This window comes from Macrotis lagotis, chromosome 7 (genome assembly GCF_037893015.1).
Source record: "Macrotis lagotis isolate mMagLag1 chromosome 7, bilby.v1.9.chrom.fasta, whole genome shotgun sequence".
Classification (NCBI taxonomy): Eukaryota; Metazoa; Chordata; class Mammalia; order Peramelemorphia; family Peramelidae; genus Macrotis; species Macrotis lagotis.
This window is the reverse complement of record NC_133664.1, coordinates 137,997,857-138,013,685: the sequence shown is the minus strand read 5'-3', so window position 1 is coordinate 138,013,685 and position 15,829 is coordinate 137,997,857. Positions and strand designations below refer to the sequence as shown.

Here is a 15,829-nt window from a genome sequence, read left to right as displayed (position 1 = left end):
TTGGACTTCAAGATCTCAGATACTTTCCAGGTAGCTCTAAGTCCTAGGACTGGTACTTTGAGGCGGGGGGTGGGGCAGTTATTCTTCCCATTTCTATGATCACAAAACAGAGGGAAGCACCCTGTGATGGAGAATGGAACTGAAAAGACCCAAAGAATCCATCTTTTTGGCTGCAGTTCACTGTCTTCATTGGATGCCCCCCCCCCCCGACTTCCCTGCCTTTTCCCCTCGCCTGGGCTGTTTGACTCCTTCACACAGATGGGGCAACAATTCTATTGCTACTGATCAGAGTAAGGACCACCTGGCCTTGTCATTTGCCCTGGCACTGTCTCCTAAAGTCTACTGGGCCTTATCATCTGTCCTTCCTCCATGCTCTACAGATTGCCATCATCATTACTCAAGCTACTGGGGACCCCTGACTTTAGTATTCATCCCAATACTGCATCCTTAGAATCTGGGAGCTTGCCATGTTCCCTGAAGCTGAATTTTCTTTTAAGTGTTATAGTCTCTATTTAGAGTGCAAGCTCCTTGGGAGCAGGAACTGTCTAGTTCATATGTATACGAACACAGATAAACATGTGCCTATATGTCTACACACATGCACATGTGCTTGCACATGCATACATACATACACACATAAGTATATGTGCATTTATTACATGCATATTTTTGTTGTGTATGCATGTATATTAAACATCTATGTATATATGCAATAGGCACATAAGAGCAGAAATGGTCTAGTTTATATATGTGTGTACACATAAGTCTATGTATGTTCACACATATATATCCAGATAGATAAACTAGACTGTGTATATGTATGTATGTGAACATACCCAGCAGTTAGCAAAATGACTGGTACAGAGTGAGCCTGAATAAACTATTTTTCAGCCAGCCTGCCATCTATCCTAGGTGTGATTTAGCCTAAACAAATGATTACAAATCAATTTTGTGAAACTCTAAACAACCTAAGTGAAGATATTTACATACACACATTATGCATGTGTGTGTATGTCTGTGTGCGTGCATGTATGTGCATGTGTGTGTGTGTGTGTGTGTGTGTGTGTATGTGTGTGTAGGCAACTGGATTGCACAGTGGATAGAGTACTATGCCTTGAGTCAGGAAGAATGAATTCAAATCTGAGCTCAGACATTTACTAGCTATGTGACCTTGGGCAAGTCACTTAACCTTCTTTGTCTCAGGAAGAATGAATTCAAATCTGAGCTCAGACATTTATTAGCTATGTGACCTTGGGCAAGTCACTTAACCTTCTTTGTCTCAGTTTCCTCATCTGCAAAATGAGCTGCAGAAGAAATTGGAAAATCATTCCAGTAGCTTTGTAAAGAAAATCTCAAATGGATCATGAAGCGTCAGACTTGACTGAAAATAACTGAACAAAACAAGTATGTGTATATATGCATATACATTATACCTATATAAATATGTACACATGTTTAATAAACACATATTAATATGCATGTTTATAAGTGGTGCCTATTTTCTCCTCTGCCTTTAAAAGAGTTTGTAAAAAAATTTCCATTCAGGTGAAAATGATCATTCCCTTCTTAATTTCTCTCAGGACTTCTCTGTCACTTCCCTTTCATTTATCTCATTTTTCATCATATCATATATGTGGATCTTCCCTGTCTCCTAAGTATCTTTTGGTCCCCCAACTCCTAGGCAAGTTGCCTTGCATATTAGTCATTGGATCTGTGTTTTCTAAATGAATTCCTTCATGTCCACCCAAGGCAACCAGTCTAGAAACCTATTCCATGAGCACTGGGATCGGAATCGGGTTTCCATGGGTTGTGAACCCACTTTGCTAAGTGTGATTCATGTGAAACAAATCCGATATCTGATAGCTCGCACCCCACGTCCTGGTCGGGCAGCTGCAAGGCAGGTATCATGCTTTCAACAAGGAACACAAGTTAAACAACTGTTCCTCTCAATTTCTCTCTTGAACTTGACTGGAGAAAAAGTTGTTCTATTTGTTCCCTGGAGCTGGAAAGGAGACCGCAAAGTGACCCTGGTCTCCGGTTTAGCACTCTGACATTACGACCTGCTGAAAGTGGTCTGTGATTAGGTGCAGACCCCTTCTTAGGAGGCCCGAGGAGCATTCCTCCCGTTGGAGATGAACCTATCTCTAACTTGAAAGGTTTCCCCTGATTCCCAGATGCCTGGTTCAATAACCGCAGAAGATAACGGCAGAGTCTACAGAATAACTGTCCCAGAAAATCCAATTTTCAAGATCTAACCTGCAATTTGATGAAGCCGCTGGTCTGCAAAATGTCACATGGAAGGCAACATTGTGGAGCTGTACTCTTAGGATGTGAGCCTTGAGAGGGAATATTTATAGATGAGACATCCCAGCTTTAATTCAACTGAAGAAGAAAATCTAGGATAACAGGGTAAAGAATGCTGACCTGGACCTGGAGGATCCTGGTTTGAATTCTAGGTCTGCCACTCATTGCCTGAGTGTTACAACCTGAAATTTTTTGGACCTGTTTTGTCATTTGTAAAATAGAGAGGTTTGATTAGACGTCCTCTAAGATCCTTTCTAACTCTCTCTCTTCATACATGTGTGTATATGTTACATATTACAATATGTACATAGCCTAAGTCTGTGCACATGCATGCAAGCAGGAGTTGCATACATGTATGTGTGTGGATGCATGAATTTATGGGTATGTATAGACTTACTACATATACACATACACACACAAATGTATACATATTAATTATAATCACAGACAATCATCCTGACTTCTGTCTTGCCACTGGACTCTAAGGACTCTGGAACAGAGTCATGCATGAGTCAATATATCACCTAGTTGTTGATATTGGTCCTCTTTGAAAGCACAACCTGAACAACAATCACCTTCCTGTATATATATGTGCATATACATGTAAGCATACACAAGAACAAATATATATATATGTACATATATACACATATAATATGTCTAACCTTATAACTTTCAAAATGCTTTATGTTTTCAGTTTGTCGCTTCTTGGTATAACAAGGTGTACAAAGATATCTACTCCTTGGAAACTTTTTTTAAAGGAATGATTGCATTGTGAAGGTGGTATGATGAGGAAAGAGAAGAATAAAAATATTTGTGAATGCTTAGTTCAAATTGAAATTATGAAATTATTGGCATTACTTTTTAATAGTCTTTCCTCCATCCCCTTTTCTGCTTCTTCACACCTTAGGTCTCATACTCTCATACTGTCATCAGACAACTCAGACCTTGGCCTCCCCCTACTCCAGAGCTTACCCAGCCGCCTGCTCTCCTAGACAGTCCTTATCTCTTCCCTCCTCCTCCTAACACAACTCATCTCTGATGTCTCTGGTCTCATTCCCACGGGGTCTTGTAGTCTGGTTTACTCAACTCAGTTAAAATAATTTAAGCCAAGGTTTGAATGTCCAGTAATAGCTTTAATGTGTTGCCTCTTCAGAGATTAACTATTGAGATTAAATTATAGGGAAATTTGAGCTTTCATGTTTTCTTAATCTAGGGCTTTCAGGCCTGCTAAAATTTACATTTACATTTTAAAAGGGGTCTTCTGGAGCCTTAATACAAAGGAATGTGGTATTTGTGGTTGTGAAAGGAAAAAGTTAGGACATTTGGGTTGTGTCTCCACTCAACACACATATCTCTGGAAAAATTATATCCAAACAATTTCAGTTAATTGTTTTAAAATAAATACATTGGTATTGAAAATGGTTATTGGCCATCTAGATTGCATTCTGCAAGGTACTAGAAAATTATCAGTTGAACACAACTGACCTTTCTCTCATTCTTGTCCCTCCCAACATATAACAAAAAAGAAAAAAAAATCAGTTCCTGTGTTCATATAACATTAAGGCCAAGTTATTATGAAACTAGATGGGGGAACTAAAATGAGAAATCATATATTATTTGATTTAAAATGTACTGTAATGCACTGACTTTCTCAGAGCCCAGGTATCTGTGGTTAGTAACCCAATTTCAACATCTGGCAGTCCCATTTACTGGAAAATAGGTTCTTCTTGGTGTGATGTGATATTCTCTTGCCGGTCAGAGATTCTATTAATGATTTATATACCTTATGGAAAAAACATCTCCTATTTGGCAGTTTCATTGCATAAAAGGAGGTGGGCTGGTTATGTAGCAAGATTGAAGAATAACGAATAAATGGTCAAACCAAGTGCTTCCCCGGTAGCTACAAAATATTCAAAGGACCTGAGGAAGGCATCTAGTACATGGGATAGACTCACTATAGATATTTCAGAAAAGGCACCAATAACTATTAGTTATCCAGGAGGATAAAAAAGCATGTCTGGGGATTGAGATCATCCCCAGAGATGATATCAGGGATATATCAAAGTTCAAGAAATAAATATTAAAGGAGTTATGGCAGAAGGGTAGAAATAGTAAGGATTTGAAATCAGAAGATCTGGGTTTAAGCCTGGAGAAATCACTTTTCTTTTCTGGACCTCAGTTCCCCTAACTATAGTTTTGAAGCGAGTCCCTTAAGGTCCCTTTCTAGCTTTACATTCTGTGATTAACATGATTTTAGAGTCAGAACAGTCTTTAGTTATATCAACTTGTCCTCGATCAAACTTTTTAACCTGACTTAACTAAGAACAACTCTACAAAGTAGGGATTTCTATCGGACAAAATCCTTTTTTGCCAGTTTAAGTTCTCTGTCCAGAGTCATTTGGAGGACAGATAGATGCTTCAGCAACCAGAGCTTGGAAAAAGTTTTATAGCAGCAATCTCATTACTCACAGATGAAGGTAATATCATAACATTAAAACATGAAAAATAAGCATTTTAGTTGACTTTTTATCCATGACACTCTATGTTGTAAGGATCTGTTGTGGTCATTAGAATTTAAAATAAAAATAATATCTTCCCAATAGGTAAAATTTGGATAAGTAAATTTTTTTGGTCATTCTTGTAGTTTAGAAATGATAAAACTAAAATGATAGTAACATTTTATTAGCATATGGTTGGAGTGGGGTTTTTTAGGGGGGGAGATTAGCTCTGATTTCATCAGTATAAAAAAACTCTAGTGAGTTGTCTCCCTATCTATTGATGCAAGTTGGCAACTTTTCTGCAATTTGTAGTCTTAGCTCATAATAGGAAGCATGTAGATGGCATCTTATGACTTGCAATTGCTTTGCAAATACCTCATTTTATCCTCACAACAACTGTTATTATTATCATGATTCTACAGATAAGGGAATGGAGGTACAGAGAAGTTAAGTGACTTTCCCAGGGTCACACAGCTAGTAAATGTATTTGAACTCATTTCCTGGGAAGCTCTTAGAATATTGAGAAAATAAATGATTTTTCTAGGCAAGTGTGCTATCTTAGTATGTTATATAAACCTTCCCACCTAAAAGCTGTCCTATCTTTTTTTTTTCTCATTCTGGCAGATGCCAATATATTAGAAATAGGAGGTGTCTATTTCTACCTGATTCTGAGGTCAACTACTACAGAATGCTTCCTCTCATTGTACCCACATTCCACACAATTGAATAGGGCTGCAAGTGGGCCATAATGAATAGATTGCAGGGCCTGGAATTGGGAAGACTTCTCTTTCTGAATTCAAATCTGGTCTCAAATGGCAATCCTGGGCATCACTTACGCCTATTGCCTCAGTTTCCTCATCTGTAAAGTGAAGGAAATAGCAAACTACTCCATTAGCTTTACTGAGAAAACCTCAAATGAGGTCATGAAGAGTCAGACGTGACTGAAAAAATGACCAAACAACAACAAAATTGTCTAGGAACTCTGACAAGGGACTGAACCTTCTGAGTAGCTATGCCAAACATTAACCAGACATAGTTGAAACAATTACATTTAAATTTAATTTTTTTAATAAGGTGGTCAGCTATGATTATGGCTGAGATAAGGCAGACCATAGTTAAAATAGTAAAGAAATGACTGTCTCCTTTTAGAAAGTCAGTGAATAAAGTGGTGGATCTGCTGTTTACTATCAGAAAACAGAAGCAGACTGGGATGGTAGAGAGAAAGTCTTGAGTTTCAGCCCTGTCTCCCTAGTAAGGTTGGACATGCCCTTTCATTCTCCTCTATCTCTAAAATGGCAGGAAGAATTCCAGAGACAATTCCCATTTCCTGCTGTCCCCTTAGAAACAAATTACCACAACCTATTTCCCTCCCAACCTCTGTGGTAATTAATTGAATAAAGCACCTCCTTCCTCAAACTTCACCTCTTTTAATCTCAAATTGACCCCCTTTACTCCCTGAACTCTGCCTATTGCTATTGTGCTTTCTGGAGTTCCCAATCCACAACTAAGAAACTATTCTTGCTATTTTCATCTTGATGGCTTTACCAGAGAGAGATCCTCTTTATCCTAGGTTACTGCAACCCTGGTTATCCTCTCCTGCATCGACTACTCTCTCTGATCTCTCACCCTGGTCCTGGAGGGGGAATCAGGGTAATTTTTTTTGCTCCCTATGGCCACATCCAGATTTTCTTTTTGTTAATACTTGTTCAGCTTGTTCTTCCTTTGAATTGATTCTATCAGAATGTATCTCCCAATTCAGACCACTATAGTTGTTGTCTAGCTCAGGTATTTTTTTCAAAGAGTCTTTCTTTCTTTTCCAACTGATGATCTTTCTAGGGCACTCCAACATAGAGGTGGTGGCCTTTTACTAAGGCACTCCGATATACATGTGGTGACCTTTTACTAAGACATTTCAACATACATGTGAATGTGACCCTAAACTGCTCACCTCCCCTGGTTCAATCTCTTCTTAACCAAAACTCATGACTATAGCAGCCACATCATGGCTCTGGTCGCATCTTAGTTCTTACCATCAACCATAAGTCTTCTGTTTCAGTGATCAGAAACTCATAATCTTTCCTACTAAACTCTCTTATTTTCTAAACTTCTCTACCTGTTAAAGGTTATTATTTTACTCCAGGGCCATCCTTGACTTTTTCCTCTTTCCATTTTCAAATAAATCTAACTGTTGTGATCAACCAGGCTGGTCAAATTTGTGTGTGTGTGTGTGTGTGTGTGTGTGTGTGTGTGTGTGTGAATTATTCCATTATTCCATTCCATAAAAATGCAATACCTTGCCTCATAATCATTATGGTCTGAAAACCTGGCAAGAAATTTCAATTTTCCAGTATTGGGGGGACTTTGTTCCCAATCACCAAGTCTGTTTCATTGGCAATTTCATTGCCATTAATTCAGAAAGATTAAAGGTACTCAGCATAACTTGGAGAATGATTTCAATGGGAACTTATTGATTTCCCCATTTCTGACTGCACTGCAGGTGGTAGACCTCTACAGAAGAGGGATTCAAGCTGGCAAGCTCAGTAGTGCCACTGCTTCTGGACTTGGGTATGGATTTGCTCTTTTTTCTCCAGCAGAAAATCAGCTGCACCTGGTTTTCAATGTTGAATGAAGCTTGATCCCACCCCCTGTGGCCTGGAGGAGAGTAAAGGGTGAAGGAACAGCACATTTATAAAAATCAGACAGGTGTGAACAGCTGCCGATTTGAGGTTGATGGAGGTGCTGGTGAGGATCATCAGGGAGGTGAGGGCTCCCCTCTGGGGAAGGGAAGTGTGAAGTTTTAATAAATGAAGTGTCTTTTACACAACCCTCACACTACTTCCCACCTACAGTACAAGCTGTCCTATGTTTTTGCTCATTCTAGCAGCTGGCAATTCCTGAACAGGCTGAAAAGAAAAAGGGCGTGTGATGTATGGCAATTCAGAAGCAGCTCAGTGTTTTTTAAAAGTCTTTCAATGAATAGCTCCTTTCCCACTCCTACCTTTGTAAAGGAGATGTGAGATTTGCAAAGTGGGAGAGAAGAAATAGAAGCTAGATTGTTCTATCAGTTCTTCACCATTGTGTAAGATATACTTAACTATCCAAGTCCAGTCAGTAATCTTTCCTAATATAGGTTTTTGCTTTTTTTGCTAAAAACAAAAAGATGTAGGATTGTCTACTTCTATGAACACTTAAGGTGACACTTAACTGACAAAAAATGAGTAAGGAAGAAAGGTGATAGTGGTGAAAATGGAGATTTCTTTTCCCCCATGATAAATTTATTCTTTTTTATGTAATAAAGAATTTTGATGGCTACTGTGTTGTCTGATTTTAAAACAACTGATGTTAAAATAAAAGGCATTAAAAAAACTTTTTAAATAAAGAAAATTTTGAGAGTTAACAAATAATAGCTTTCACTTAAATGAAGTTTGGTAGTTTACAAAGCACTTTCCATAAAATATCTTACTGAATCTTCCTAACCATATTGTAAGATTGGTGGTACAACCCTCATTATCCCTATTTTTCAGGTGAGAAAACTGAATCTCAGAGATGTGAAGTAATTAGACCAAGGTCATACTGCTCATAAATAGCACAACCTAGGCCTTCAACTTCCTGAGTCATTTGAAGGCCCTAAGGTCTTGCACAATGTACTTTGAGGGCATATAAAATCCTCAAGAACTTCACATTTTGATTTGCCTCAGTTCCTCATCTATAAAATAAGGCTAATAATAATAATAATAGCACCTACTTCCCAAGGTTGCCATGAAAAGTCATTTGAGGTAATAGTTGAAAAGTGTTTAACACAGTACCTAAAAAAGTATATACTATATAAATATTAGTTATTATTAATTATCATTATTGGAAAAGGGGCAAGGGAATAGAAGCTGGTAGGGAATTATAATATTTCAGACAAAGGTAGAAATGTGATCAAAGTATCAAATCAGAAGAGTACAAATCAGAGAAGTACATGATCTAAATACCACAGGTCATGGGGGAAGAGTAGCTCAGCTTGATTGGGATTTAGAGATCAGTGAAGGAAAGAACAGAAGATAAGGCTGGAAACAGATCAAAGAGGACCTTAAATTTCAAAGTAAGAAGTGTGGACTTCTTTCTCTCAGTGTGCCAGGGGCATTGACTTTTTGAAGTGGGGGGTGGCTAGTTCCTGGGATGCCAAGACCATGACTCTTAAGACATGGAAAAGTTCAAGGCTGCCATTTCAGGCACCCTGGCAAATCGACTTAGCTTGTTATTGAACAGTAATCTGTCACGATATTGATTGGGGGGAGGGGAAGGCAGTACTAGAAAAGAAGTACCAGAACCCGAATGTTTAGAGAAGGTAGAGCACAGAAGATTGGATCAGGGAACTCTAGGAAAATCACTCCAACTTCACATTTATAAAGATTTTCTATCACTGTCACTCCATGGAACCCAAATTTTGGTTCCCAGAAAGGCCTTCCTGGAAAAGAGATAGTATCAGGATTGTGGCCTTCTTTGAGGATTTTGGATGAGTCTATCTCTAAGATAGCCCAGCTCCTTAAAAAAAAGCCCTTTGATAACTTTAAGCTGGATGGTTGTGTCCACAGTGAAAGACTCTCCCAGTTGTTTCCATTCAACTCACCTATGATCTTAACTCTTCTGTTTATCTCTCATGCTAAGCTCTGCTGTCTTTTCTTTGTATTATACTTTGTCTGGTTCAGTTCAGATTCTATTTGACTGGGCCCTGTAGGCTTTTCCCTACAAATTCCTAAGAACAGCTAGCAAATTTGCTTACTTGAGAGGTTCAGCCTTAACCTGACCCAAACTAATATCTCAGAGCCAATCTTTCTCAGCCTGGGCCTTACTCTTCTCTTCCAATCTCTCCATTATTTGCTAACCAATATGATCTTTCAGCTTCTTATTCTCTACCTGTACGTCTCCATTACAGAGAATGGAAGGACCAAAGAAATGCTACAGGAAGATTCATCCATTGGTTGTATGACATCATTTTAGAGTAACGGAAGATGTGTTAGTCTATAGTGGCTATCCCATTCAATATGATCCACAGCACCCCTGGAAACTTCCAAGGGGCATTGGTGACTCAACAACTGGGCATATCTGAGATGATGAACATGCTGGCTGTTTCTGTCCATGTGGTAGCTTGGGATTGAAAGACATGGGTGTTTTCAAATAATAAAGTGATGCCCTCATTCACTGATGAGCCAGAGGAGCTAATGACTCAGTGGATCTTTGAAAAAAGGAGAAATAACTTCTTGCTCATTTATTCCTATTCTTTTTTGTTCTATTCTCCCTCTAATGGGAATGAGAGGATAGGTTCTCTTGCTCATTATTCCTGCTACTCCCCATGGAACACAAATTTATCTAGTCTCACTTTTGACTCATCCCTTGGGTAACTTTTCTAATTTCTATTCACTTTTCTAGATGACTGAACATTGTTCCTGAGGTGAATATGATTGGGCTTGGAGTTAACCTTGTGAATTTGAGAGGTTTCAAGGTCCTGTGTCCAATAAGGAAAACTGACCAGCAGCATGGACAGCTGTTAGTGACTTGTCACTAAAAAAGGAGGGACCCTGGCCTGGCTTGCTAGAACACATGAACTTTGAGGAAAAGAGTGCAGAGAAAGGTGAAATGTAAAATGTCTAATTAGCAGTATTGAAACTGCTTCATATTCAGATGATTTCTGGACTGGTTTAAATAACAGTAGTTAACACTGTGGTTTGTTCACTCTAAGTTTCACTGTTAATACATACTTAAGAGAATTTTTGTGTTTAATATTTCTTTTAAAGGTAGTAAATAAACTGTTGTCCCATACTCATGTTATGTCTTTCTATCCCTGTACTGTCACGTTTTGCAGGGAAACTCTGGACATGAATTTGAATCTAAGCTTTAAGTAATTTACCTCTAGGGCACCAGGATGGGGTTTAATAAACCGAGAATGTGAGAAAAGGAACATAATCCCTCTCATTAGAGACCAGACTTCTTCTAGGGCCAAATCCAGGGTGGACTTCAGACTTGGATCCAAAGGAGAGGAAGTGGGTAAAGCGTACCCGTCCACGTTTGTCAAGGCTACTCGGACCGAAAGGCATCAACAGCTGAGAGCCTTGCAGCTCTGTGGGTGACTCCTCAAAGCTGAGTGATTACCCCCCAAAAAAGAGATTAAAACCAGACCTAGTGGAAGAGAAACTATTTCTCAGGCATAACTCAATAAGGAGCAGTGGCAGGTGGCGGAAGCCTCTCACAGTGGTAAAGTAGGTGTATCCTTCAAGAATGGAGCCATTTCCTCCCAAGCATATGGCGGCAGAGGCAGTGGGGAGTGTTCCCTAACAGTTTGGCACAGGCAGTAGGTTATGCAACCCCTATGATGACAATCACCCGGACTAGCAGAACACCATGGCCCAGATGAACCAACAGCTTATCTGGCCATCTGTGGCAGATGCTTCAAAATCCCTCACCAGCATCATTAATTGGAAAGATAATTTTAAAACACAGGTGCCAAATATGCAGCCCAACACTCCCAAGTGCTGCATGAACCAGATCAAAATGTAATTGGAAATATTTAAAATATAACTGTGGATAAAAGAAAACATTTAATGTTACATTTTAAATCTAAGTTGACACACACTTGCAAAGATCTACATGTACTGATCTGTGGTCTCCTGGTTTCTATTTGACACCACCAAGCCTAGGACACAGAGAGGATAAGGGACTTGCTGAGAGTCAAACTGTCAATATGTGTCAGAGCCATTGAGAATCGGCCCCAGGTTAGCCTAAATTTCAGGTTTTCATTACTATCTTTTGACACAGTGGTGTCAAACTCAAATAGAAATGGATCTCTGCTGGCTGTAGGTTGATTTAGAAAACACAAATTAATATTTTATATGTTATATTGCATTTTTGACTTCTTTTGCTAAACATTCCCCAGGAATGTTTAGAAGTTTTGAGGACTACTTGGTGAGGGGTGCATTTGATACTTATTTATTATTTAAGACACTTTGCAAATTTTAAAAGTTAATATTATTTTCTAAGTGGGTAACTCTGAGGCAGAAAAGAATTCCTTGACACAATAACTGTTAACTTCAAATGCTCAGAGATAAAGAAACAACAAAATAAGTTTCCTGTTGAATCATTTTTCAGTAGCATCTGAATGAATGACCCTATTTAAGGTTTTTTTTTGGCAAAGACACTGGAGTGGTTTGCCAATTCCTTCTCGAGTTAATTTTGCAGATGAGGAAAGTGAGGCAAACAGGATTAAGTGACTTGCTCAGAATCCTACATCTAGGAAGAGTCTGAGATCAGATCTGAACTCATGAGGTTGAGTTTTCCTAATTCCAAGCCCACTGCCCTATATACCTCCACCATCTAGCTGCCCCATATCAGTTCCCACATAGTTGTATATGTGCCTGTATCTGTCTGTTTAAGCAATGCCTAGAGACACAGAGTTTGTTCATTTAGGCTGTACCCACAAATCTCATAGAAAAGTAAAAAATTAAGCCTATTTTATAACATCTTGTTAGTTAATGTGGTCAATTAATCAGTCAACAAGAATGATTAAGCACATACTCAATGTCTGACTTTGCTAGTCACTTATCGATAACAAAGCAAAAGCAAAAATAGAAATAGTTCCTACCCTCAGGGAGCTTACATTCTAATAGGAGAGAAACACAAAAATTAGAACATACATGATAAATTGAAATTGGAAGATGACTGGAACCTGGGGGGGGGCAGAGAGGGAGACCAGAAAAGTAATCCTGAAAGCTTTAGAACTTGACTTGAGTTTCTTTACAACCACTGGTTGTTGTTTTGTTTTTTTTTTAATGAAATTCAACAATGAGTTTGGGGTCATTTCAGGGTCAAAAAGTCAATTAAAAGGGAAAAAATAAGTTGATTTCAGCAACTAACCATTTTATTTTATTTTATTTTAATTTTTGTTGAATTAAGATTAAGCTCATTTAAAATGCTCATCTGTAGTATAGATAAAGTCTTTGCCTAATAGAGTAGCTAAAATCTTTGTCTAATAGAGTATTAAGCCACTCATTCCTCTCCTTATATATTATTTCCATGCTTTTACAAATCATGTCCTCTACTTCCTCACATGTCTCCTCAATCCTACAATTTAAATCTTTACCCTGAATCAAGATAATACAGGTAATACCAAAGTGGACTGTTAGTTACTCAGATATGTGCTGACAATGATGGATCTGCTTCTTGTGAAGAGTCAGAAAAAAAAATCATCTGAAAGTCCCAGTGTGACATGATAAAAATAATAAGTAATTTACCCTTAGAGAGAAGATTCTCTACAATTCCTTAAAATATATTAAGTACTTTGAAAGGAGGTTGATTTTCTAGTTGTGTTATTTTAAATTACATGAATCGGTCTCCTCCCTTTAAAAATTGTTCTTCTAGTCTATACTTTTTCTTTTGAGAACTGATAGAGCTACAACCCAGAAATTTAGCAAGTTAACTCATTGGTATCAATCTCATTCACATATTGTTTCCATGATTTGTTCTTTGACTTACTCATTATTAAGAATGTCATTAACAAGTCTCTACATTTAGTATCTTCTGCTTGCTTCCTTGAATTAACTTGAAAGTACAGAAAAAATATTTATTTTTTTAGTGGGCATGAATGTTTGTTCAAAAATCTTCCCCCAAAAGGAAAATGCAGTTGTTCTACTCATGTCCTATATAAGTTGACATTATATATATTCATACATACACCTATTCTAAAAATACATCTAGTTAGACTTCCTTAATGTAAAAACTCTTTTAACTCTATATAATACGTATCCATTCCCCCAAACTCTGGTTCATCATGGCAACATAGGTTTTATGAATCATTGTCCATTTTTCTCTGTTCAGCTGATCTGGGAAAACTTCCTATACTTTTGAGTATGAAATTTATAAATTATGTGAGCGTTAGGCTTGAGAGAAACAATGAAGAAAAATTATTAAAAGAATCAGTTGTAGAGACAGGGTTTTTCTCTGGGAATCTGACTGGTGACACCTGCATGAGGTGATTTGGGCTTACCTGCATCTCGGTCCCTGATACAGTAGTCTGGAGAGTTCTCAAAATAGACCAGGTCGTTTTTGGTTGGTTTCTTAAATCTCTTGTTAGCCACAGTGAAACCAGTGCCATCTTGATTCATGACCACCTGGATGGCCCCATTGTACTTCTTCCAAAGATAATCTCCTGTCTTTCTAAAGTCAGCCATGGCCAGCCAGCAGGTCCTCAGGGTACAGGATCCACTCACCCCATGGCACTTGCATTCTTGTTTCAAGAACCGCTTTACGGCCTATTAGAAAAGGCAGCAAAATGTCAGCAGAGGTGAATGGACTCAAGTCCCCAAGGAGTATATATATTACAATATCTCTTCCCCTCCAAGAATTTAGTCATGATGCCTGAAATCTCAGGACAATCTTTGAGTCAAGAGGTGGGCTTCAAACCTTGGTCCTCTGAGGTTAGAATCAGTGCTATGCAGAATCAGATTATATATATCTATAGAACCAGTTCTCTTTCCATTAGGTCACGTTGCAAATCATCCATGTGGTAAACCTTCACCAGGGCAAGGGGACCAGTGTAAAGTGGTAAAAAGAATGAATTATAAAGCTTTTCTTGAAGAAATGAAGTTTTACTACTTTGCATATCATATATTGCCAATATTAAATTGCTTGCCATGTTAGGAAAAAGAAGGAGGGAAAGAATTTGGAACTCATTTTAAAAATGAATGTTAAAACTTGTTTTTACATGTAATTGGAAAAATTAAATATTATTCAAAAATACTTTGCATACAAATTAGTTATCATATAGTTATAATTTGAATTAGGTTAACTGAGTCATTGAAAAGTTGGGTTCCTTTAAATGAATAATTCTTAATTAGCACATCAATTATATGTAAATGGCACCCAATTCAATAATCATAAGTTTCAAGATTGGTCTCCAGAAGAGTGACTACTCTTACCTCCAGATTATAAGGTACTCTGTGAGTCTGTACTTTTATGATATGGTTCCTAAACCTCCACTGGTTAGCTTACCTTTAATAGTCACCCAAAAGATACAATTAGTTCAAAACAAAGGCATTTACTACGGTGGAAGTAAGAACAGTAGTTACAATACATTACCCCCATAAATTTGGGGTATAATTTCCCATAGATATACAGAGTACCTCTGGGAAGAGTGGGCACAAATTTAGAGTATAGTGGTGAGAAGTCACACATGTGGAAAACCAATACTTCTGGTGCTTTAGGGTCCTCATTTTTTTCTCTTCTCCTGGATTCCTCATGGGGCTCCCCTCTGGGTCTAGCATCTCTAGGAGAGGGCTCACCCTTCTGGCCTCCCTCCACAGGTCTGCTTTTACCTGCAATTCAATTCTCATTTGTCAGGATACTGAATCCAAAGTCAATTTTCTTTTCTATTGCCAGGATCCTTGAAGCTGCTTCTGACCTTAAATGCTGCCTCTCTGTACCTTTATAAAGTGTGCCTGCTCTCTACTTTGAATGGTTGGACTCTTTGAATTGTTCCCTACTGATGATTCCCACTGGTCAAATACTTCACTATGGAGGGAAAGCTTAAAAAAAATCCCTGTGCCACAATCTAGATGTCCTAGTGGAAGTATGGGGATCACATTCTATCAAGCTTTTTCTCTGCCCTGGATCCCTTGAATTCTAAGACTGTTCAAGTGGCTCCAGAACATGGCAAGGTCAGCTTTAAAAAGATTAACAGGGGTGGGACCAATCTTTTTCCTAATCAATGGCAGGCTGTCATCGAAATTGAAGCCAGGAACTCCTTCACTCTTCATAAGGAGATGACAGGGTAAAGAGTCATTTATACTTCATTAGAATAGTAATATTCATTACCCATAATTTCTCCTTTACTTTCCATTCCATTAATGTGTGTGGGTGGGGGGGTAGAAGGAAACCTTACCCCCTTTCTCATGTATATATATATATATATATATATATATGAGTATCTCTCAAGTATTACAAAATAGTTGATTTTTTGAGCAGGTTAAATAATCCTTCTTTCAATTACA

The 15,829-nt window shown here is 38.1% G+C and overlaps 1 protein-coding gene across 1 annotated transcript in view; it reads right to left on the bottom strand.

Annotated features, from left to right (window-relative positions):
* WNT2 (Wnt family member 2) overlaps nucleotides 1–15,829 on the bottom strand; it is a 61,433-nt gene that overhangs the window by 18,292 nt on the left and 27,312 nt on the right. The window contains exon 3 of the mRNA XM_074195152.1: nucleotides 13,828–14,092. Within this exon, the coding sequence (XP_074051253.1) occupies nucleotides 13,828–14,092 (265 nt within the window). The remainder of the gene's footprint in view (nucleotides 1–13,827; nucleotides 14,093–15,829) is intronic.